The sequence below is a fragment of the Myodes glareolus genome, chromosome 13, assembly GCF_982192425.1.
Source record: "Myodes glareolus chromosome 13, mMyoGla1.1, whole genome shotgun sequence".
Taxonomy (NCBI): Eukaryota; Metazoa; Chordata; class Mammalia; order Rodentia; family Cricetidae; genus Myodes; species Myodes glareolus.
The window spans coordinates 34,193,620-34,216,123 of NC_142038.1; the positions used below are offsets into that span (position 1 = coordinate 34,193,620).

The 22,504-nt window shown below is 40.9% G+C and overlaps 2 protein-coding genes across 4 annotated transcripts in view; one reads left to right on the plus strand and one right to left on the minus strand.

Annotated features, from left to right (window-relative positions):
- Positions 1 to 22,504, minus strand: part of LOC146891736 (uncharacterized) — a 151,963-nt gene that overhangs the window by 83,405 nt on the left and 46,054 nt on the right. The gene's annotated exons all lie outside the window — the stretch shown is intronic.
- The window catches only part of Cep120 (centrosomal protein 120), a 62,387-nt gene that overhangs the window by 28,071 nt on the left and 11,812 nt on the right, over positions 1 to 22,504 (plus strand). For all 3 annotated transcript variants that reach the window (XM_048419073.3, XM_048419076.3, XM_048419074.3), the window contains exons 16-19: positions 4,836 to 4,928; positions 6,271 to 6,432; positions 9,513 to 9,635; positions 16,119 to 16,217. In XM_048419073.3, coding sequence (XP_048275030.3) covers positions 4,836 to 4,928; positions 6,271 to 6,432; positions 9,513 to 9,635; positions 16,119 to 16,217 — 477 coding nt within the window. The remainder of the gene's footprint in view (positions 1 to 4,835; positions 4,929 to 6,270; positions 6,433 to 9,512; positions 9,636 to 16,118; positions 16,218 to 22,504) is intronic.

Sequence of the window (22,504 nt, forward strand, 5' to 3'; positions counted from 1 at the left end):
ACATTCCTGAGAAATGTTCATCTGAATGGGCCCGCACGTGTCAAAATATTGTCTTTCTTTACTTTTGAGCTTTATATAATAAGAATTGTGGCTAGAACTCGTGTATTGCCTATTATTGAATTCAAGAGAGCTGGACAGTAGGTTAAGTACTTTAAGATAAGTAAATTCCTCCTTGGACCATTTCTTTTTATGCTATTGAGTTTTTTAAATATTAAAGTTTGCAAAATTCAAACTAATTTGAGAAATTAATAAAATTGCCACAATGGGATAAATCCAGCTTCTGCCTTTGCCTTCTTTAAATAAATTGGTTTAAATATCATGAAGTTAAAATGAAAAAATTAGCAATACCAACCAGGACCTAGTGCGGTGGTAGGCATACATGGCTAGCATGCACATGGCCTCATGTTCAGTCCTCAGCATTGCAAAACACAGGACAGAAAAGCTTCATCAGGCAAGTTTTGGTTTGCTCTTGTGTTGGTGGTACAGATTTTTTCAGTTGACATTTTAATTGGTTTCCATGTAAACTACCATGTCTAGCACCTGAGCTTGAGTTTTAAACCCAGGTCTGCTTAGTAACTCTTCAGAAAGCCAACTCCGAGGCTGCAGATGTGGCTGTGTTGAGCATCTGTGTAACAGGGACTTAGCATCCTGGGTTCCATCTCTAACACCACAAATAAAGAAATGAAATTGGAAATAAGAGCTAGTAGGTTTTAATGCTGCCTTGTACTCCTCACATTTAAAGGCAGAGTGGAGTGGTTGTCCTTTCATCCTAAGTATATTTTTGAAACTAAGATTTCATTTGTCTTAAAGTGCTCTGTTGTGGAAGCATCTTGTGACCCAGGAAGCACTAAGATTTGTGATTGGTCTTAAAAACCATACAGACCACCGTAAAATTAAGTCGGGATGGTGGGGTGAGGGGGTGCAAGCATCTTTTCTCCAGTATGAGGTTCTTTAAAGTTAATCTCTCTGAGAAGTTCACTATAGTATTTTTATGTCCTGAGTGTTTGAGGCTTTTCTGTCAGTTTGTTTTTTTTTTCAGGTGAAAAAAAATGTTTAACAATGTATAATTTAAAGAAATACTTTTATAGTTTACCTGAATGAATGGTGTGCGCCAATTGCTATTCTGCATTCTGGAACAGCTGATAAAATTTTAGTCTGCCTTACATGCCACTGTCCATCATATAGCAATCTTGTCTGCACAGAGCAGGCACACCAGGCACACCTAGGAGTGCGAGGAAGTGCTTCACAGATAGGATTACACTGTCAGGTGTGTCCTGAAGGCATTCCGTGTAAAGAAAGCTCCTTGGAGATGCTTGAAAATGGGATCTACAATAAGATATGAATGGTTTGGAGGAGGAGGCATCTCGGCACATTCTAGCTTACAGCATCCTTTCAAAAATAGGGCACTTGAAGACAAATAAAATTCTTAGTTTAAAAAATGTCCTTAGAATGAAAGGAAAAGTAGCTCAGAATTGAAGCGTGAGAGATGGATGAGGGTGGTCTAAGAGAGCTGATGGGTTTAGGAGGCTACAGTAGGGTGGGGGCTTTTCCACCTGTGTTCCTTAAAAGCATGGCCTCCTCATGCCCCAAGGTGTCCAGAGCTGCCACTGTTCACGTCCTTCTGCACATCTAGACTGTAACGCACTATTTTAAGAGAAGACAGTAACTGTATTGTCTATGTTCCGACATTTGGATGATGACCCCAGTTGAGAAAAGGGGATTTTAGAAGACGTTCTTTAAATGAAGTTTTTTTTTTTTTAAGAAAAAATATGTATAAAGATATAGGTGATCCAATTTTTAAGGAATAGTCATCCTGATAGATGACATCCTAAATGGCGTGGTCCTAGAAACTGGACTAGAACAGCATGGGAATGAGGCAATGACAGATCTACAAACAAAAGCTGGGGTTGGCTGGCTGTGCTTGTTCTGATGAAGGACAGCAGCTACTGGTGCTTTTGTGTTCAGCCCAGGAGGAAGGGTGAGAGGTCTCTGTAGGAGCCATCTCAGGCTGTAGTCATCCAGGAGGAGGGGCTGAGGCTGCTAGTTTTTGTATACACTGGCCAGTCATTAGTTAACAAGGCCCTGGGGCTCTTGGCATGGCTGTGTCCATGTCACAGTCACATCCCAGGGCTTCCTCTGCTCAGTTCCCTCGCTGACTCCCACAGCCTTCATGGCCACGGTTTTTCTCTTACTAAACAAAGCCTGTTCATCCTCTCCCTGTCTGAGCGGTCCCTGTCTGTGGAGACACTGGGCTTCCTTCTCTGTATGTCTCTCACATTCTACTCTTCACTTGTCTGGTTCCTGATTTTCATGCCAGATCCAACATCTCAATACTGGAGTTGATTGACTTGTTTCAGGTCCCCATCCTTATGCGTGTTCTTTGTTCTGTCTATCCTCACCTGTTTGGTGACCTCATGCACTTCCTTGGCATTGTATGTATCAGAATGTGTACATTACTCACACATGCGCGAGCTCCACCTTTTTCTGCTTCCATCCCTGACCTCTTAGCTGCCTGTGCTGAGTGTCTAGGATGCATCTCAGGTCCAACATACCTAAAGCCACAGTTCTCATCAGCCTTCTCTCTGGATTTGCGCCACCTGATTCCCATGTAAAAATAAATGACTTTACCTTCTCCTTAAGTTGTTCAGACTTCAAGCAGGTCATCGTTAGTTCTCTTTTGAGCACATCTTTGGTTTCACATTTAGAAGATGTTTTGGAAAATAACCACTTTCCCTCACACCCCTCATTATTTCCTTGATTCTAAGACTGTAGGTTGCCTCCTCTCCTCCCCTCCCTCTCTCCCTCCCTTCTTCCCTCTCTCCCTCCCTTCCTCTCTTTTCCCTAAAACAGGGCTTTTCTGTGTAGCCCTGACTGTCATGGACCCCGCTCTGTAGACCAGGCTGGTCTCGAACACACAGAGATCCGCCTTCCTCTGTCTCCCAAGCGATGGGATTAGACATGCGCCACCACTGCCTGGCTTCAGTTTACCCTTTCCTTAGTGTCTCTCTTTCCTTCCTGACCTCTTTACCTTGTCATGTCCTTGTCAGCCAAAGAACACACTTTTAGCTGTGTACTCTCCTCTGTTGAAAACTCAGCATAGGATAAAGTGGAGGGTATTATATGATCTATGTCCTGGCTTCTTCTTCTACTTCTTTCTGTCCCCACCACACTGGCATCCTGTAACTCAACACTTGATAAGTCTCCCCCTTTTCTAGGGATATGGGGAACACTTCCCCCTGAAGATGCTTTTGTTGTTTACTCAGAATAATCTCTGAAGCCTTCTTTGACTGCCATATCCAAAGTAGTGCCCTCTTCCTGCCGCAGCACCACACCTCTCCTGGCTAGGCTGTGTTTTCTCCTGATCCTGACTAGCGTTAGATCTGCACATGTTTGCTTATACTCTCTCTTCCCCAGAATACAGGTTCCACTTGACTTTGTTTTGCCTAGTATATGTTAGGTATATATACCTAACTAAAATAAAAGATTGTGATTTGAAGTTTTCATACAAATTTTGAGTTTGATATGTTTAACATAGAACTGTATGTCTAGAATTATAGGAAGTTTAACTTCATGATATAAGTTTGGGAGGCCTTGGTGTATGGGCCAGTAGGGCTAAGTTCCATTGAGAGGTTACTGCATGAGAGGGACAAGTATCCTGAGATGACGCTGGTGTGAACAGAGATATTTGGGTATTTTTAGATTATGATTTGGTTAGGTTGTGCTTGCCATAGTTTACATAGGTCAAAGCTAAACATTGAGTTGGGAGTTTGGTTGGTGTGTTGAACCTGAGAAATCAAAACGAAGGTGTCAGATTTTGCTGTCAAATTAACATGGATGGTGGGCATAGCCATGCGAAGTTTACAGACAAACTTCTGGATTTTTTTTTTTTTTTTGCCACCAGTGAGGTGACTAGCATTTTTAAGTAGCAATTTTTTAAAAAAAAAAATTAAGTAGCATTTTTAAGTAGCAAATTATAGACTACCTGTAGCATTTTAAGTAGCAAATTATAGACTGAGCCTGTAGACACAGCATGCCCTAAGCTTTGGCAGTGCAGTTATTGGTGTCTGAACCATAAGGCTACATCTGGATATTATATTTTTTAAAAGCTTTAGTCCAAAACCTAGATGTCTGTTTCCGTTAAATTCAAGGCGTTAAAGAATGTAGAAATCACAGTATGTGGAGCAGTTGCAATGTGTGTTAATCTTGGAGAAGAACAGCTCAGAAGGGAAGAGAAGGTTGTCACAGCGTCAGATATGTGGAGATAGAGTGTAGGGTCTTCCACTTCTGAGAAACACCGCAGCAGGCACTCACCAGCCTCGGGGAAGAGGGGCCTGGAGAGGCCTGGGTCCTAGAGGCTGGGTGATAATGAGGCCAGAAAAATGACTTTGGAAAGTCCCAGAGACAAGTGGTCAACTAAGGGAATGGCAAATCCTCCACCCCGAGTAAGCTGAGCTGGTAGGTTTTTATCCTGAATAGAACTCGATTCTCAAAAACAGACCTCGACTGGGTGTGGTGGTGTGTGTCTCTCCAGCACTTGGGAGATTGAAACTTGGGGAGTTCATGTCCATCCTGATGTACATAGAAAGTTCCAAGACCTGTCTCAACGAAAATACAGGTCTTGGGCCACTAGTGCCTGTGCACAGGACTTTACCAGCACCTTGGCTTCTCAGTAGGAGAGTGCCCAGTGCAGATGTCCTTGTAGTAGATTCCTTTTCGGAAGATGGAAGAATTTATGCTTTGAATTGGTACATGTTTTATGTCTCTCTCTCATTCTCAGATACTATTTTACTGAAAGAATGTGTTGTCTTGAACATTTTTCCTTTTCTGTGTTTTAGGTAGCTGAGTACAGTATCCTAGAAGGCAAACTTGAGAAAGCCCTGACTGAGCTAGAGAACCGAGAGCAGCAGCTTGCCAGCGCGGAAATGGAGGTAGCACGTCTCTCTGAACTTGGCTCCCTAGGCTGTGGAGTCCGTGCCCTTATCTCACTTGTTGCCTGCAGAATGTGTCAGGCGTTGGATGAATACTGTTTCAGACATGGGGACAGCTGCTGTAGAGCTGGGTAAAGCATGTTAGGATGCTCCGATTCAGCAGAAGAGCAACTGTTACTCAACCACTTTTCTCACCGCTGCAACAGTGGTTTATGTTAACTTTCCCATTGTGTGTAAGGATTAGTATTTTCACTGCTTGGAGAAGAGCAAGTGGGGCCTATTCAGGGTATACATACCCAAATGGGTGCTAGAGGGAATAGACTATCCCTCTTATTCATTAAAGGTTAGATCCCACGTACCTGTACTTCTAGTACTCAAGAGGTAGAGGCAGGAGGACAGCTTGGGCTGTTTAACCTAATAATAATAATAATAACAGATTGTATCTCAAGATGTTTGGGAATTTGTTGTAGTGTTAAACACAGTCAGCAGTACATTAGGTCTTAGCAAAATTGTACCTCAGGACTTTTCTGTAAAATATAAGTGTGTAATACACATAAATTATATTCAACTTATAAGCATATAAAACATAAAAGTAACTACAATCTTTCCATTTTGTTTATATGTCTCTTCTCTAACTATAATGTTTAAGATTTTATCAGTAAATACCCTGACTTTATTATTTACATTTCTGGAGTTTTAAAATGAGTTAGGTGTATTGGCCTAATCAAATCTATCTTCTAAATGGTTGGGCATTTAGAAACATGTAGTTGAAGAAAGAAACTTAGTCACATTTTTGTATAATAAAAATGAGAGTTTTAAGTGGTTAGGATCTTTTCAACTAAATTTATATGAGTTGTGTGTGACTTGTATATTATTAGCATTGAGTAATTGAAAAGTTAGTATATATAAACATTGAAGTCTAATAACTAAGGAGGACATGAAGTAAGTTTGTAGGCATTCTTTGTTGTGCATGCATGTGTGCATGCTGGCAAAGGCCAGAGGACAGCCTGGAGTTGTTCTTAGGAGGAATCCCACAGACTATTTGAGACAGGGTCTCATTAGCCGGGAGCTCACCAAGTAGGCTGGGCTTGCTGTAGAGCTCCAGGATCTGCCAGTCTCCTCCTCCCCAGCTCTGGGAGCGCAGTGTGCACCACTGTGCTTTCTTATGTGAGTTCTGGGGTTATGCTCAGGCCATTGTGCCTAGGAGGCACTACTTTGTGGACTGACCATCTCCCTAGCTCAGCTGATAAGTGTTTGAACACTGACTAACCTAAGGCTAGGACACAAACAGTGTCATGCAGCTAGCGACCAGCCAGCCTCCCAATGGTGCTTTTCTTTTCAGCTGCAAAGAGAGAGAAAAGAACTGCAGTCAGAACGGGAACGGAACCTTCAAGAACTTCAGGACTCTGTCCGCAGGGCCAGAGACGACTGTGTTCACCAAGTGGAGCTGGAGAGGCTGAAGCTGAAGCAGCTGGAAGAGGACAAGCACCGGCTTCAGCAGCAGGTGCTGGGGTCAGCTTCACCACAAGCCATGGCACCCCTGGGACGGGACTGTTGTATTCACTGCAGAGATCCCAATTGAAGTCGGATTTTTTTTTTTTTTAAGTTAAAGCTAAGGACTGTATTAGTGTAATTTTCTTACCCTTAGAACCATTTGTGTGAAACTGCAGGCCAGGTAACTTGCAATGTAAAAGGTTTTTCAGTAAATCTCCTTTCAGCAACATAGGCATTCATTAGGACCTTAATGCTAGAAGTTTACTAAAATAGTCCAGTGCTTTCTAGAACCTACATTTTGTAAGATGAGTGTCTCCCTTGCTTGGGTTTACAGCCCCTTTATGTGCCCATCTTTCCAGGCAATTGTTGGAGTCCCCTGTAGCCAGGTCACTAGGTGGAATGGGTGTCTTCATGCCCACATTTGCTGAACTGAACCCACATAGACACTTGTTCCTAGTGCTGCATATTCTCTGTTCAGCTGTCGTCGCTCCCCCACCCACACACTTTCCTCCACCCTCGGGCCTCCTCCCATGCTGTCCTGCAGTCTTCTCTGCTCCCTTGTCTAGCCATTGAGCTTCCAGCTTTCTCCAAGCTCAGGGCTTACTTCTGCTTTTCCTCTTTTCTAGTCAAGACCTTGTCTCTGTACTCTAGACCTCCACTTCAGACTGCTTTTTTGATACCCTTACTTGGATATTTTCAAGGCATTTTAAAGCGGTGTCTTACCATCATACTTACCTTGCTTTATAAGTGTTTGTGTTGATGAGGGGCTGTCTGGGCTTGTGATGTCATTTGTGTGGATGACGGCTGTCTGGGCATGTGTCGTCATTGTGTGGATGACGGGGCGTCTGGGCTTGTGATGTCATTTGTGTGGATGGTGGCCTTCTGGGCTTGTGTTGTCATTGTGTGGATGACGGGGCGTCTGGGCTTGTGTTGCAGCCAGGTAGTTGTGAAATTTGGGAAGTTGGTCATTCTTCAGCCTTCCACTGCCTTTTCACCATGCATAGGTGGTGAGGCGTATCATTAGCCCATAGCCTGTGCGTGGTTTCTTCCCATCTGTCTGACGTCATCTTCCACTCTTCACCTCTGCTGTGTGCTGTGTACTTTCTAACCACTGTTCTCTTGTCAACACGCCCTGCGTGCTTTCCCCATGAGACCTCACTGTGCCTAGTTTCCCATAGGCCCTGTAAATTTTGTGTCCATTTACTTTCAGCAAAATGTCACTTACCCCAAATATTTCCAAGTCCAGGTCAAGCTTATGTTACATGCATTTCTGTAATATCGCTTTCTTTTTTCTTTACAATGCACCAGTTTTTATTTTCATTTAATGGTCATTTAATCAGTTTCAGATTGTTGCTCCATAAAAACTGTTTGGTTTATAGCTCTGTCCTGGAGCCCGGCCCGGGTGTCAGCAGTGATAGGGACTCAATAAATATTTCTAGAAAAGGGAGGGAAAGATCAGGCTGTTAAAAACTGAGCTTATCTTTCTTGAAAAATTCTAGTGTAGATTAGATGTGTCTTCTGTCATGAACAGTGTCTGTAGTAGTTCTCTCACCCACATTGTTCACACGGATGTAAATGTGAATTTGCTTGTTATTGTGGGTCTCATTTAACATACGAAAGTAGGTATTTGTCATGGGACTCACCAGGGTAGTGCTTTTCTTCCAGCTTAAGAAGGTTTAGTCATGAGAGCAGAGGCGTCAGAGTCAAGGGAGTGCTTGGCACGCACCCTTCCATCCCCATCACATCCACACCATCCCAGGATTGTGTCACTGACTCACAGTTCTGTAGCAAGAGCCTTGGCGAGAAGGGAATTTCGGAAAATTGTCAAGGCACATCTTTATTCTTGATGCACAGTTCTAATCAGGAGGGAGGCTGGTGAATTCCAGTTTGCTTAAGGAACAGAGTCCTTGACATGCCACATTTTATGCGTAAGAGAAATTTGGGGCCATTACACTGACATGGTTTCATATATTATATATGCCGTTCTCATTAGACTGGTAGAAGAGACAGTTAAGTATAAAGAGAACTTATGAAGATAAAAGTATCTGTATTCCAATAGGTAAAAGCAGGCACTGGAACTCATAGTGAGAGATGACTTCCCAAGGACAGAGTCCACCATGCCCTAACAGCTGCTACCTTACAACTGGATTGTAACAGCATAATTGCTTATGACAATGTCCCTGATTGGTGAAGAACCAAATATACTATTAGTATATTTCTTGTTTAAAATATAAAAGTAGGGGCTAGGAAGTTGGCTTGGTCAGACAGAGAAGGTGCTTTCTGAGCAAGCATCTGTGCCTGAGTTGGGGTCCCATGTACCCATGGAAAAAGCTGGGCATGGTAACATGCACCTATAATCAGCACTGGTAGGCAGAGACAGGAGGCACCCTGGGGCTTGCTGCCCTGCCCATTAGTCAGTCTGTGAGAGCTGCTTTCAGAGTATATGGTGGGGAGTAGTTGAGATACTGATGGTGACTTCTGGCCTCTACACACGTGTATGTACAGACACATACATCATGCACACAGAGGAAAGGTTTTTTAAAAAGTGAGATCACTTCAGAATGGTTTCTGCTGACCTTGGAAGACTGAGTTAGGTGAAAACTTGTCATTGAGGGAGCAGCAGCTTCTTCTGAAGATTACAGATATTCCGTAGCTTACAGAGCCACCATGCTCAGCCTGACGGGCATCTTTCTGCCCTCAGCTAAGTACTTAATTAAGCTGCCACTCCCTGTCCCCTTCTCCAACTTACAGAGTATTGGGGGATTTCATCAGAGCCAGTTCTGCAGAATGAGAAGCCTCTGTTCCTGATTACCCATGGGTCTTTGGCATTCCTTCAGATGTTTAGCCCCTTGATCCTTAATTTTTTACCTAGTTTTTTTTTTTAAAGCTTTCTGTTAGTTAATTTGTTGGATTCTTAAGTACTGACCGTTTTCTTTTTCCTCCTTTATGAGTTTTCCAAATGTTCTACTATAACATGTTTTAGAATAATAATGACACTGTTAATCAGGTTGTACAGTGTCAAGATTTGCTTATGATTGCTTTCAAACAGCTACATATAATGACACTAATATACTTTTTCTATGCATACAGCTTAATGATGCTGAAAATAAGTACAAGATTTTGGAAAAAGAGTTCCATCAGTTCAAGGATCAACAAAGTAACAAACCAGAAATACGGCTGCAGTCAGAAATAAATCTCCTCACCTTGGAAAAGGTACCTGTGTCAACTCTTGTTAGCGTAACTAGCTCCAGTGACCAACTTAAGGAGTCACTGGTGATCCATGTGTATACATTGTGCTACCTACTGTCTTCAGGGAATGCAAGGTGTGTGGCATGGGTTGAGTTGGTGTGTTTGCATGAATAGAATATTGAGTTGTGACCAGAACTGACTACTGTAGGGATAAAGGAAAAACTCTCAGGGCTGGGCAGTGATGGCTTACTCCTTTAATCACAGTCTTTGGGAGGCAGAGACAGGTGATCTCTGTGAGTTCAAGGCTGGTCTGATCTACATAGAGAGTCCCAGAACAGCCAGTGCTACACAGAGAAATGTCAAAATAAAAAAAAACAAAAACAAAAAACAAAAAACCTGTCAAAGGTGAACCACATTCAAAATGTGAGTAGGTATGTTTAGAAGCTCAGTCCAGCCAATGTCCTGTCCCAGTTTGACACAGAGAAATGTCAAAATAAAAAAAAACAAAAACAAAAAACAAAAAACCTGTCAAAGGTGAACCACATTCAAAATGTGAGTAGGTATGTTTAGAAGCTCAGTCCAGCCAATGTCCTGTCCCAGTTTACCCAGATGCCCCTTCTGTTGGTACATTTAAGAGTGTTGTGGTCTTTGTGACTGCTCTGTTTCTATGCTTCCTGGCTTCGATGTCCTGCACAGGGCCATTCACACAGAGCAGATACTTATGTTCCCAAACCTTTAGCTTAGAAGGAAGAACATTCATCCTACTTTGTTCTCTGTGGTTCAGATGTAGTTGTGCCCGCCGTCTATGTTGGCATTCCCCCTTAAACAGAATGTGCAGTGGCTAGACATTGCCAAGTATGAATTCAGGACACCAGGATGACACAGTGGAAGAGGGTGCCTGACCACCTGAGTTCAAGCTCGAGGAGGGACAGAAATGACTACTCCAAGCTTTCCTTTGGCTTCGCATGCGGGTACTGGTACTCATGCGTGCACACATACACTCTTTTATCAGATTGAGCTTTAATGTGTATACATACACACACATGCCTGAGTGTATATCATGAATGTGCAGGTACCCACTGAAGTCAGAGAGGGTATCTTATCCCTTAGAGCTGAAGTCACAGGTGCTAGGAACTGAATTTAGGTCCTCTGGAAGAGCCGCAAGAGCTCTTAACTACTGAGCCATCTCTCTAGCCCCATAAAATATTTTTGAAAAGAGTGTGAATATCCAACAGCCATCCAAAGGTGAGCATATGCATTGAGGTCTGAGAAGAGGAGGAAACAGCAATGCAGAGAGCTCTGAGACGTTGTCCAGGGAGCTCCTTCAGAGGCGCTAAGGCGAGAACTCTCTAGAACTCAGAAAGACGGCCAGCCTAGAGTGTAGCGTGTGCCGGGTGGGTTTAAAAGCCATGAGAGAGTTAGGTTTCGTTCTAAGTCATGCATAATGGTAGTCACCATCTTGGGCATATAACCGCGAGACTGTCTCACATTCTGGCCCAGCCACTTAGCTGTGTCACAGTGGGTAGCTTCTCCTACTTATTTCATATTTTTAAACAGGGTAATAAAATGGTCAAAGTGCTTAGTGTAGAACCTGGGCATTTTCTACTTATTTATTTAAAATCTGTCTTTTAACATTGCTGTTACTTTTTATGTTTTATTTTATGTTTGAGCTGACGAGGGCTGGAATGCCAGCAAAGGCTTCGTGGGCCATGAAAGGATGTAGAAAGCTAACTTCTTCTAGCTTGAAGTTCATCATAGCTCTTTTTTTGTGGTTGATGAGAGAATGAAAATTGACTTGGTGGTGAAAGAGTGAAGCCCTCAGCAAAGCTGCATGGCGTCCGAGTGGCCATTTGAACTGCAGAGCAGTGTGTGGAGATGGAGCCTGTGACTGGGCAGATGCTGGAATGGCTTCCTGAAGTGGCTTTGTGTTTTTATTTGTGACTTAAGTAGAATAAATGATTTTATTTAAAATGAAAAAAATTGTAAATCATATTTTCAAAACAACAAACATAAAAGTAAATGATGGGATAGTATTCACGGGTTTTAATTAGAAGAGTAAGGAATCTTTACATTTCGGAAAGAAATCCAACTGGTGTTTAAGAGGATATGAACAGGCTTGATGTGGTGGTGACGCTAATCCCAGCACTAGGGAGGCAGAGGCAGGTGGATCTCTTGAGAGATCAAGGTCAGAGTGAATTTCAGGACAGCCAGAGACCTTTGGTTTGGTTTTGTTTTAAAGAAGAGGAGCCTATGACCTGCTTCTTTGGAGAAAGACCCGAAGTTTTGTCCTGAGTGCCTTTGAGGAGCAGTTCTAAATGGCTTACTCTTGCAGCCCTTCCATACGTTTCAGGAAAAAAAAATATTAATTAGATAACTATTGCTTGAAAAATAAAACTAGAAGTTTATTAGAATATTTATTCATTTAAAATATAAACTTCAAGGTAGACAAGAATCATTAACCATTAAGTATTAAGAGTACCAGGAATGGATTGGGAGAAGTGGTACCGTGAACTGTCTATTAGAACAAAGGCTGCATCCAGCGTGTTGCAAGTGTACAGTAAAACTTCTTAGCCTTTCTGGAAATTCCTTGTAAGTCTTTTGGGAACCAGAAGAGGGCAGCATCTTATTCTGAAATAGTAACAGATAAAAGCGTAGAAATGCCAGCCAGGGAAATTGTCCCAACTGACTTACCAGTGTCTGAGGAAAAACTTATTATTAATCTTTTCTCTTTTCCTTTTCCTCCTCCTCCTCCTCCTCATCCTCTTCCTCCTCCTTCTTCTTCGACAGAATTACTGTGATAGCTGTGGCTGGCCTTGAACTCATAGAGATCTGCCTGCCTTTGCCCTATTAATGGTGGGATTAAAGGTGTGTGACACCATGTCTGTCTAATGGTTCTTAACATAACATATCCATTTTCATCGAAAGAGTCCAAAATTAACACAAAGATAAGAGTTTTACCAAATAATTCATGATTCCTTTTATTATTACAAAAGTAAGTAGTTCTGTGATTTTTTTTTTCAGTCAACTCTCCTGTGGTGTGTGTGAACGCCGTGGGGCGTGTGTGGGTGTCAGAGGACAGCTCGGGGGTTGGTTCCTCATCCACTGTGGGCCCTGTGGGCTTCAAGATGTTGGTCTCAGCGGCAGGTTTGTGCTGCAAGCATTTCTGCCCTCAGCCACCTCACGGCACCCACACCCCACCCACCTTTTTCATTGTTTTGAAACTGGGTCTTATACTTTACCTCAAGATGGTCTAGCAGCCCGTAGCCTAGACTGACCCCAAACTTGGAGTGGTCGTCCTGGTTGCTGAAATTACATATGCAAGCCATTGCACCCAAGTTTGTGAGTTTTCTTTCACTAGAAAGAAAATACTCTTTGCATAGTTTGTAAATTACTGGGGTTTTAAAAACTAAAATATGGAAATTGTATATTTTAGTAGGGCATATAGAGTTTGAAAGATCAACATATTTAAAAAAAAGTCAGCATTTTTAATCCTTCTAAAATTTGTGTAGTACTGAAGAACACTGGGGTACCTGTGTCACCGCTCTTAGAGCCATAGGAGAGGTAGAAGAGACTGAAAGGATATTTTGTATTGGGTTCTTTGCCTTTCAACACGGTGCTTGGTTTCAGAGATGACTCAGAGTCATAAATGACCATGACTGATCTAACCCAAAGGAAACTATTTGGTGTTTCATATGTAGTAGATTTCAAGACAGCCTCATATAGAGGTAAAATCTGAGATGAACGTTAAGATTTTGGAAAGCAGAAGAAAAAAAATGATTGGCAGGCCAGGAAGCTGGATGAGGAGAGTTGTAGGACACAGGGGCACAAACATGGCTGGATTGTCTATGAAAAGTCCTGAAGAAGTAGGTTAAGCAAGAAGTACAGAAATTATATTTTGGATCCTAGGCGAATAGCTGTCAGTAGCAGCTTGCAGACTTGCAGGCATGTTTAAACCGGGATGGCACGAGACCCTTTACAGTCGGGGTGAGAAGAGCTTGGTCCGCACGAGCAGCAATAGAAGTAGAAAAGGGAAATCTGAAAGCGCTCCTTGTGAGCAGTTAGACCTGGGAATGGACTGCAGACTAAAGGGATCTGTGCCTCTGCTAGGGGATTTGTCTTCTGCAGTCTGGGTTGACTTGGGACCTGCGCTCTCATTTCAGGGTTACTAAACTTAGCTTATGGTGTGTCACTTCAGTCTTGGAACAGTGAAACCCTAAGTAAAAGTACAAGCACAAGCCAGGGATGGTAGTGCACACCTATAGTGCCAGCACTGTTAGTGCAAGAGGTCAAGAATTCAAGGTCAGTTGATGCCACATGGCAGGACCCTGCCTCAAAAAAAAAAAAAAAAAAAAAAAAGACTTCCACAAACCACTAACAGTAAGGGCTTTTAATTGACTTCGGAATACCCTGAAATTATATTATATTAAGTTTGAAAACCTTCTAAAAATACGTGTTCTAAAAATGAGATGGGTGCTTCCCTAACCACACGCACCTCAACACTGTGGCTACCTAACCAAGACCTGAACAAAGGCAGCAGAAACAGACATGTTAACTTGGGAGGGGGATCCCACTGGGTCCCACCCCTAAACAAAGAACAGTAGGCACCAAAAGACTAATAAGAAGGGGAGAGATAGCTTTTCCCAGGGATGGTCCCGCAGATTGGTTATCCAATACAAAGTGGTCAGCCCTAGACATATACATATATGCAACATCAAATGGATTCACCTGGTTGTTTTCTACATTTATGCATCATACGTGCATGCATGCCTATGTACATATAAACAGTAAAAGTAAAGAGGTCATGATATGAGAGGGAGTAGAGGGGATATGGGAACAGCTAGAGGGAGGAAAGGGAGAGAGAAGTATTGTAAGTATATTTTAGTTTTTTAGTTTTAGTAAATAATAAAATTAAATATAAACCTAAAATTTTTGGCTGTATGTATTATTCTAGCAATTGGGTCCATATAATTCTTTAGAGTCACAAGCACTATATTCTTAAAAAAATATTAGAGATTATTGATAGGACTGAATTTGTGCCCCAGATTTGCCAGTAAGTTTTTAGGAATAAAAATACTAGATGCAGAATGACACGTGTTTTAAATTAGTATACATAACTATAAAGTTATGAATTTTTTAATATTTTGCAACACTGGTAGAACTGCCTAGTTTTTACTGTTGGAGCAGGTCCATTAGGCCTCATCCTTAGTCTGGGCCAGGATGCAGACCTTGCCCAGGACCATGTGCATGCTCTCAGAGACTGTCTCTGCTCCTCTGAGGTACGGCTTGTTGTTAAATTACCAAGTGAAGTATATGAATCACTGGGCATAAGTGGAGGGATTATCTCCAGTAATCTCAGCAATATCATTCAGCTCAAGATGCTTGAGTCTGTTGTGAAATGTCAACACATCTGAATCCAGGCACTAGGGATTTGTAAAACAGAAAGACCTCCAGTCCTAGTAGTCATATATAACTGCAGAGAATGTTCTGGTCTTTTGTGACGGCGACTTGGCAGTCTGCTTTTCCTGCCATTTTATTTCGCTCTGAATTTTCCAACATTAGAATTTTTATAGTGTCTTCATTTTTGTTTTTCTCATAAAACATCAGGAGTTGTATGTATGGGAAAAACTAAACTTGATTTTTAAAAAGCCAGCTAGTTCAGAGTAACAGTATTTTACTGTAATTCAAGCAGATTATTACATTATCACTTAATAGTAAAACTGTCTGCTGGCTGCATGAATTTGTTTGGTGCATGGTTTTTAGCACTGAGTGAGTACATTCCAGAGCATAGCCAAGTTGGCTTTAGTTCATGCATAACAGATTGCCTGCTGCAAACATAAATAACCAGATTTTTAATTGAATCACTTTAGTGTTTTTCTTTATATATTTCAGGAAAGATAGAAAATAAAAGTGAGATGTGTGTTATTAAGAAACATTATTTTTCTTCCTCTTGGGTTTATTTTAACATTCTTAAAATATTTTTACATTTTTGACTTTGCATCTCTTAGTAATTTGCTTTCTGATAAAACACTGCACAGTTTCCAGTGTTCTGTGGTTTTGCCAAAAGTTAAGAAAGTGTCTCAGCTCTTCTTACAGGACAGAACCCCACCTAGTCATAGGCCTTCAAAAAGGAAGATCAGCCTCCTGAGATCAGAGCACAGGCCGAAGAGGAATGTTAGCAGTCAGTGCTGTCTTTTGTTAAAAATAAATGTATTTTCACTCTGTGTAATATACACATTTAAATACATTTATAGTAACTGTCTGGAGGTTAAGACTAATTCAGTTCTTTTTAGTCTAGCCTGCAAGGCAATAAAAATAATACTATATTTTAAACAAGAAAATGTTCATGTGCCATAATATTTATAGTAAATTATATAACAGCTTTAGACTATGTCATATGTCATGCTGTATAAACTCTTTTCTTAAGCCCGACTCTTTGTATATATTATCTTTCAGTGATTGCACACAGTGGTATAGTGTTTCACTTGATATGATTTTAATCACTGTTAGGTTGAACTTGAAAGAAAGTTGGAATCTGCAACCAAGTCTAAACTGCATTACAAGCAGCAGTGGGGACGAGCTTTGAAAGAACTTGCCAGACTCAAGCAGGTATGTGGTTGAGAGCAGACTCTGTCTCCTCGCTACTTTGTAAGTTTCTTGTTTGACATTATGTGTTAGAAGTCTGCTGTGGCCTCTCCAGTGCTGCAGTTGAAGAGCAAGGCTGTTTGGGTTTGTCTTTGTCTTTTAATGTGTTATATGCAGAATCCTCTTTTCATAATTAAAAACTGAAGCTCTCTTATTTTTAGTTGTCAGCTGTCTTGTTGGAAATAAGCAACCGAATTTCCCTTAGAACTCATTCTCAGTAGACTTCACTGAAAGGGACACTTTTGGGATAAACTAAATTTGCCATTTCTTACATTTAAGAGCATATTTTAAAATGATTTTCTTAGGAAAACACAATCATTCAACCATGAAAGCTGTCATTGGGAAGTTTTGCATAATTTTAGGTTTAAAAGACTTGATAGTTTTCTGAAAATCCTTGTTGGCATTTTCCCTTCTTAGACAAGAAAGTTATTTTCATGAGAAATGTATCTTATTGTGGGCTATAGTTTTTTCAAATGATTAAGATGCATGAGAATATGAATGAGCTTACTTTGAATATAATTTATTGAATTTATTAAAAGATCATGAATAGTTAATTTACTCTAACTTTAAAAAATTTATTAGCTTTATTTCTGAATAAAACCTGGTATATAATATCTTTCAGATTGATATATTTAGTATGTTTCCATAAAATTACATCAAATACTATTCAATATCTTTGTGGTATTATGCTAATGCTCATGATGTTTTTTATAGGGTACTACCAGACATATGGGAATTAAAGAGTAGTAGACCATATGCCAGTGTAGCTTATCGCTGTGTTCAGATTGTATGCATTATAGGTAGATATTGAAGTAGTACACAGAGTGGATTTACTCAAGTTGTGTGTCTTTTATTTGAAATTGTTTGGACCAGGAATAGTTTGGATTTCAGATTTTTTTCCTGTTTTATAATATTTGCATATATGTAATGAGATGTCTTGGATATATACCCAAGTGTGAACACAATCTGCTTGTGTTTCAGTTCTACAGTAATTATAGCCAAAGGCTAATTTTTTTCCTTTTTATAGTGTTATGCCTGTCTTCTGACCACAGTAGTGCCATCATGAACGCTAGAGCTCAAAAATTTTGGATTTTAGAGATTTTTACATTTTGCATTTCAAATTGGCATTATATTATTTTAATGCTGGCACTCTAGCATGGGCATTTTGCACAGTAATAAGGCCTTCCTAAGCCAAGACACCATGCTCAGTGTATGTACATAAGTAAGACATGGGCCTCACCCTCAGGGAGCTGAGAATTTGGTAATAAGGAAGAAACAGTTATAACCATTGCCTGAGCACCACACAGAAGAGAAAAAAATTGTTTATTGTGACTTAGGATGGTGTCTGGTGTCAGAAGGGTAGAGTTCACATGGAGATGAGTCATTAGGATATTAATAGCAAAACTCGTTGTGACATAGCAAAGTAGTAGTCGCTATAGTGACTGCAGGGGTTACTGCAAAGAATCATGAAGTGAGAAAGTCTTTTAAAACATAGAGGAGGACCCAATTTACAGGGCATCTCTGGTAAGGACGCGTGGGGCTTTAATTGTAGTGATAGAAATGTAACAAGAACATTCATGAAAGATGATGCCAAGGGCTCAGCCGTAGATGCTGGAGAGGTTTTCCAATTTGGGAAATACAATTAAAGAAGCTGTTTGGAGCCAAGTATACACTGCATACCTGTAATCCTAGCATTCTGGGGGTGGAGGCAGGAGGATTGCCATGAGTGTGAGGCTAGTCTGGATTATGTAATGAGTTCCAGGTCAGCCAGGGTATCATAACAAGACTCTTTCTTAATTGTAGCAGAGGAAGGGCATAAGATTTGCAAACATGAGTGGGCATTTTAGTTTTTTAAATTTAGAAATATATAAGTAGCCAGAAATACACATTTTTTTTTTTTTTTAAATCTGAACTCAAGCAAGGGAGTCCTTGACTAGGGAGCAACTTGATGATGGGACGGTGGTTTTTTTTTTTTCTGAGGGCATAGTACTGCCCTGTACCAAATAAATCTCAGATTGTTTTATTTTCGTTTTAATTCTAAAATCCCTGGGTAGCCGGTCATATTACCATTTTACAGATGAAGAAATGAGGCTTACTATTGTCATGTCGGCTCACAGAGATACACTGTGGGAAAACTGAGAGTGAAGTCCAAACTCTTTCCTGTTACAGTTTCAGTGCACAGTTGACAAGGGTTTTCCAGAAAAGCACTAAAGCAGAAGAAATGAGTGGGCACCTCCTAGTAGAACAAAAGGGTATGATCAGCTGTTAGCGAGGTCAGTCGGGATGAAAACTATCTTTGAGGAAGAAGCAGCCTGACTTGTAAGTCATGATGCCAAGATACTTGGGTGGCATTTAAATGTAGGGAGGAGGTCTTCTGGAACAGGGAGCACGGAGATTTATGAGAGTAGCAGAAGTATCATGCTACTTCTGAAAGGGCCTCTCCCTCAGCTGCCTCAGGTTGGTTTTGAGTTTACAGTGCTGCTGCCTCAGCCTCCCAAGTCATTGGGATTATGGGTATTAAGCCACCACATCAGACTGAAGTAGGATTTTGTTTGTTTTGTTTTTGTTTTTCAAGACAGGGTTTTTCTATGTAGCATATGTGGTCCTGGAACTCTCTCTGTAGACCAGGCTCAAAGTCAGAGATCCACCTGCCTCCCAAGTGCTGGCATCGAAGGTGTGTGTTAACTGAAGTTGTTTTTAAAAATATAAGTTATACTTTAACATCTAAATGCCTGACTCTTTGTTCCTTTACACTGGAATATTGAAGTAGCTCCTTTTAAAAGGCTATTGAATAGGTGAGCAGTCTATAGCTAGTCCAAATTCAGCCCAGACTATGAGAGACCCTGTCCCAAAAGGAAAAGGGTGGGGGAGGGCGGTTGGCTCCGTGGGTCTGTGCTGGCTGAGCAAGCATGAGGACATGAGCTTTAACACCAGCATTCCTCTGAAGAGGGCCAGGTGCTGCAGGGCGCCTGCTAGCCCAGCACTGGAGAAGCTCACAGACGAAAGTCTCAGTGCTGCTGGCCAGCTAGTCCAGCCAAACTGGCACGCTTCAGGTTCACTTTAGAGTCTACCCCAAAGAAATAAGATGGAGGATGACTGCGGAGGGCACTGGTGTCAGCCTCTGGCCTCCACCGGCACACAGGGAAACACACCCTAGAAAAGGAACAAAAACGAAGCCAAAGATTATGAAATCTTCCCACCCCCAAAATTCCTTTTTGCTAATCCTGCAGCCTCACATTTTGGTATCTTCTAGATCTTCACATATACTCCATTTTCTATTCATTCTTTCTTCCTGTGTATTTTCACTTTGTCTTAAAAAATTGGCAAAATGATTTTTTATTTGTTTCTATTCTAATATGAGGGGATATCACATTCAGTTTCTTTCTCTTGAGTTGCCATAAATTTATTAAGAGAAAAAGCTATTGAATTTCTCCAAAACTTAGTCCATTAAAGAAACGGAAAGCTACCACCTTGAGGTGGGGAGAGGGCACAGTGGATAAACACACTCGCCCTACTTGTGAGGACCTGAGTTTACATCCTCGGTACCCATATAAAAAGTGGCATGGCATGTGTACCAGGAACCCAGCTTTGGTGGGAGGAGAGAAGTGTATCCTGGGAGCTTGCTGGTTAGCAGTCCTTAATCAAAACAGCAAATTCTGCAGGTTAAGCGAGATACCCTGTCTCATTGTATAAGGCAAAGAACACCAGAGGAAGACAGTCAGTGCCCTGCTCTGCCCTCCACATGTGCGTGCAGAGCATGGGTATCTACTCACGTGTATGCATCTCATACACACACGGCAAATACATACACAATAAATATTAAGTTAAAAATAGCAGTCCCTGAGTGAACGCAGTGTGTTTAGTACTTTCTTATTTTAGACTAATTTTATCCCTTATCCTGTAAACTTTCTGCTTTAGAAACAATATTATAAACAACTTTTGAGGTCACTAGGAACCTCTGATGTTTTGCAGACCATACTGAGACGAAGTAATTTAAGGAAAGCAATAGCCCTTGGGGTCTTCATAGTGAATTATGCTATGCCACTAACTGGCTTTGGGAGATTAAAATTAATAACTTCATCAAACTGGCACATTTCATATGTGTGAAAATTACTTCTAATTTTTTCCGTAAAACTCTTTATTAAAAACACATTTATTTTGTGTTGAATATAAAATTGGAAGTGTCTCTCTGCTTTTGTTCAGAGAATTGTTTGTGCAGCTTTTTTGTTTAAATTGGATTAGTACCATGTTAATTTTACATTGCCTCTGGTGAATAGCCACAAGGCTGTAATCCCTGCCAGTAATGTGTCATATCAAATCCCTCTGGAGGGCCACAAAAAACATTCGTGTAGTACGGATTAGACGGTGAAAGCCATATCTTAGATTGTTAATAAATGTTAATGACAAAATCCAGCTGGTAAGGCTTGGAAATAAGATCTAATGCTTGGTGCCCATTGCCAGAACAATGTTTAGAGAGACATTTCCATTACTCAGAAGTGACCTAGTATAGTCAATTTGTGAATTAAAAAATTGTAGTCCTCCAGTTGATTAGAAGAAAACTTTTCTTATTCTCAGCCTCAATCCAAGTTGTAAGTTTTCTAAAGGTTTTTTTTTGTTTGTTTGTTTCTTAGTAATTGATGGCAGCAGCTGTAATAAATATGACATGAAATGAGACCCTATTTAAAAACAAGGAAATGATACTCTTTTATTCTGGATTTGGTATCTTGGGATGTTAGGAGTACTTGTTTGACTTGCAGAGGCAATTTAGTTTCTTTTTTCTCTTTGTGGAAATATGCTGTAGAGCTGTGTTTAAACTGGTACCTAAGTGAATGCTTGAATAGTAGCAAATACTAAGGTTGTCTGCACTGGTCTTCATGTTCTAATGTGAAGTTACCAAACCACCTCCAGAATATCAATCTGTAAGTAGAATAAAAGCTACTATTGTTTAAAAATTAGTGAATCATTATTATGAAATATGAATTAGTCATAAAAATATAACATTTTCACTATGTTACATATTTAAAACTCTTGTGTGTTTGTTCCCAGGACAGGAAACAGAGCTAAGACTTTATTTAGTAGCACGTGGGTCCCTTACCATATTTGTGCACAGTAGATGTGTTTAAAACTGAGCCAATATATTTAGTTAAAGCAACGCAGACTCCATCGGCTGACATCAGCACTATCTTGTCCAGCCTCCTGCATATCCACTCGGAGTAATTAATTTGATTAATTTATAAGTAATTTAGCCAAGGATGGGGATGTAAATCTTTGTTTAAGAAAACAGTTGGAGGTCCAAGTCTTGGTTAAAAACTGTGTCTTGAAACCATCCAGGCCCTCCTACTGACTTGTCAGCTCTGGGTTATTTTCAGAAAACTTGACTTGAGCTCCTTAGTTTAGTTCTGCGTTTTTCCCACAGACTTGGATGGTATGTGTGAGTGGGAGAGTAAGTAGTGGCCGCTTTGTAGCCGCTGTTTAGTCTAGTGTATGCATGTTTACATCTCCTTTCTGGATTTATAGGCAGGCAGGGCAAAATAAAGATTATACTCTCTTGATTGAGGAGCCTTTAACCCAGAGCACCTGGCAATGGGAAGTGTTTGCCCTGGCCCTTGTTTTTGCAGTTTTTGCAGGCATATGTAATTATTAACAGTATGGCATGCTTGCTTTAAAATTCAAGGCATTTCAAAGATTTTTGGTATGTTTTAGAATAAAAATGTTTCAGGTTGGGTGGTGTTGTTAAGAAGTTCATTTTATGAACAACTTCAGGAGCCTGAAGTTAAATAGTCAACTTCTGGGTTTTTTTTTTTCTTTTTTTGGTTATACTTTTTCTCGTTATGCAGATTTTGTCAGCTATAGTGGTACATATGTGGGATCCGAGCATTCAGGAGACAGAGGCAATAGAATCAATCAGCACAAGTGCCAGGCTAGACAGGACTCTCCAGTGAGACTACACAGTGAGAACGCTGGCTCAGACAAGTGTAGAGGCCACACTCAGTAACGCCTCCTCCCCGCTGGAGATAATCATTTACTGTGTGTCTGCCCACATCGTTTTCCTTTCTTAAAGTAACTTCTCTAACATAATATATGTTTGCACCTATCAAAGCTCAGGCCCACGTACGTCTGCCTCGATTGTTCTCCGTTTCTGTTGGACAGGGTGTCTCAGTGCTCTTGGGGCTCACTAATGCCTGACATTTAATGTAGAGGATGGTAGTGCTGGTGCACACACTTTGGCTTGGCGCCAGCACTTTACAGAC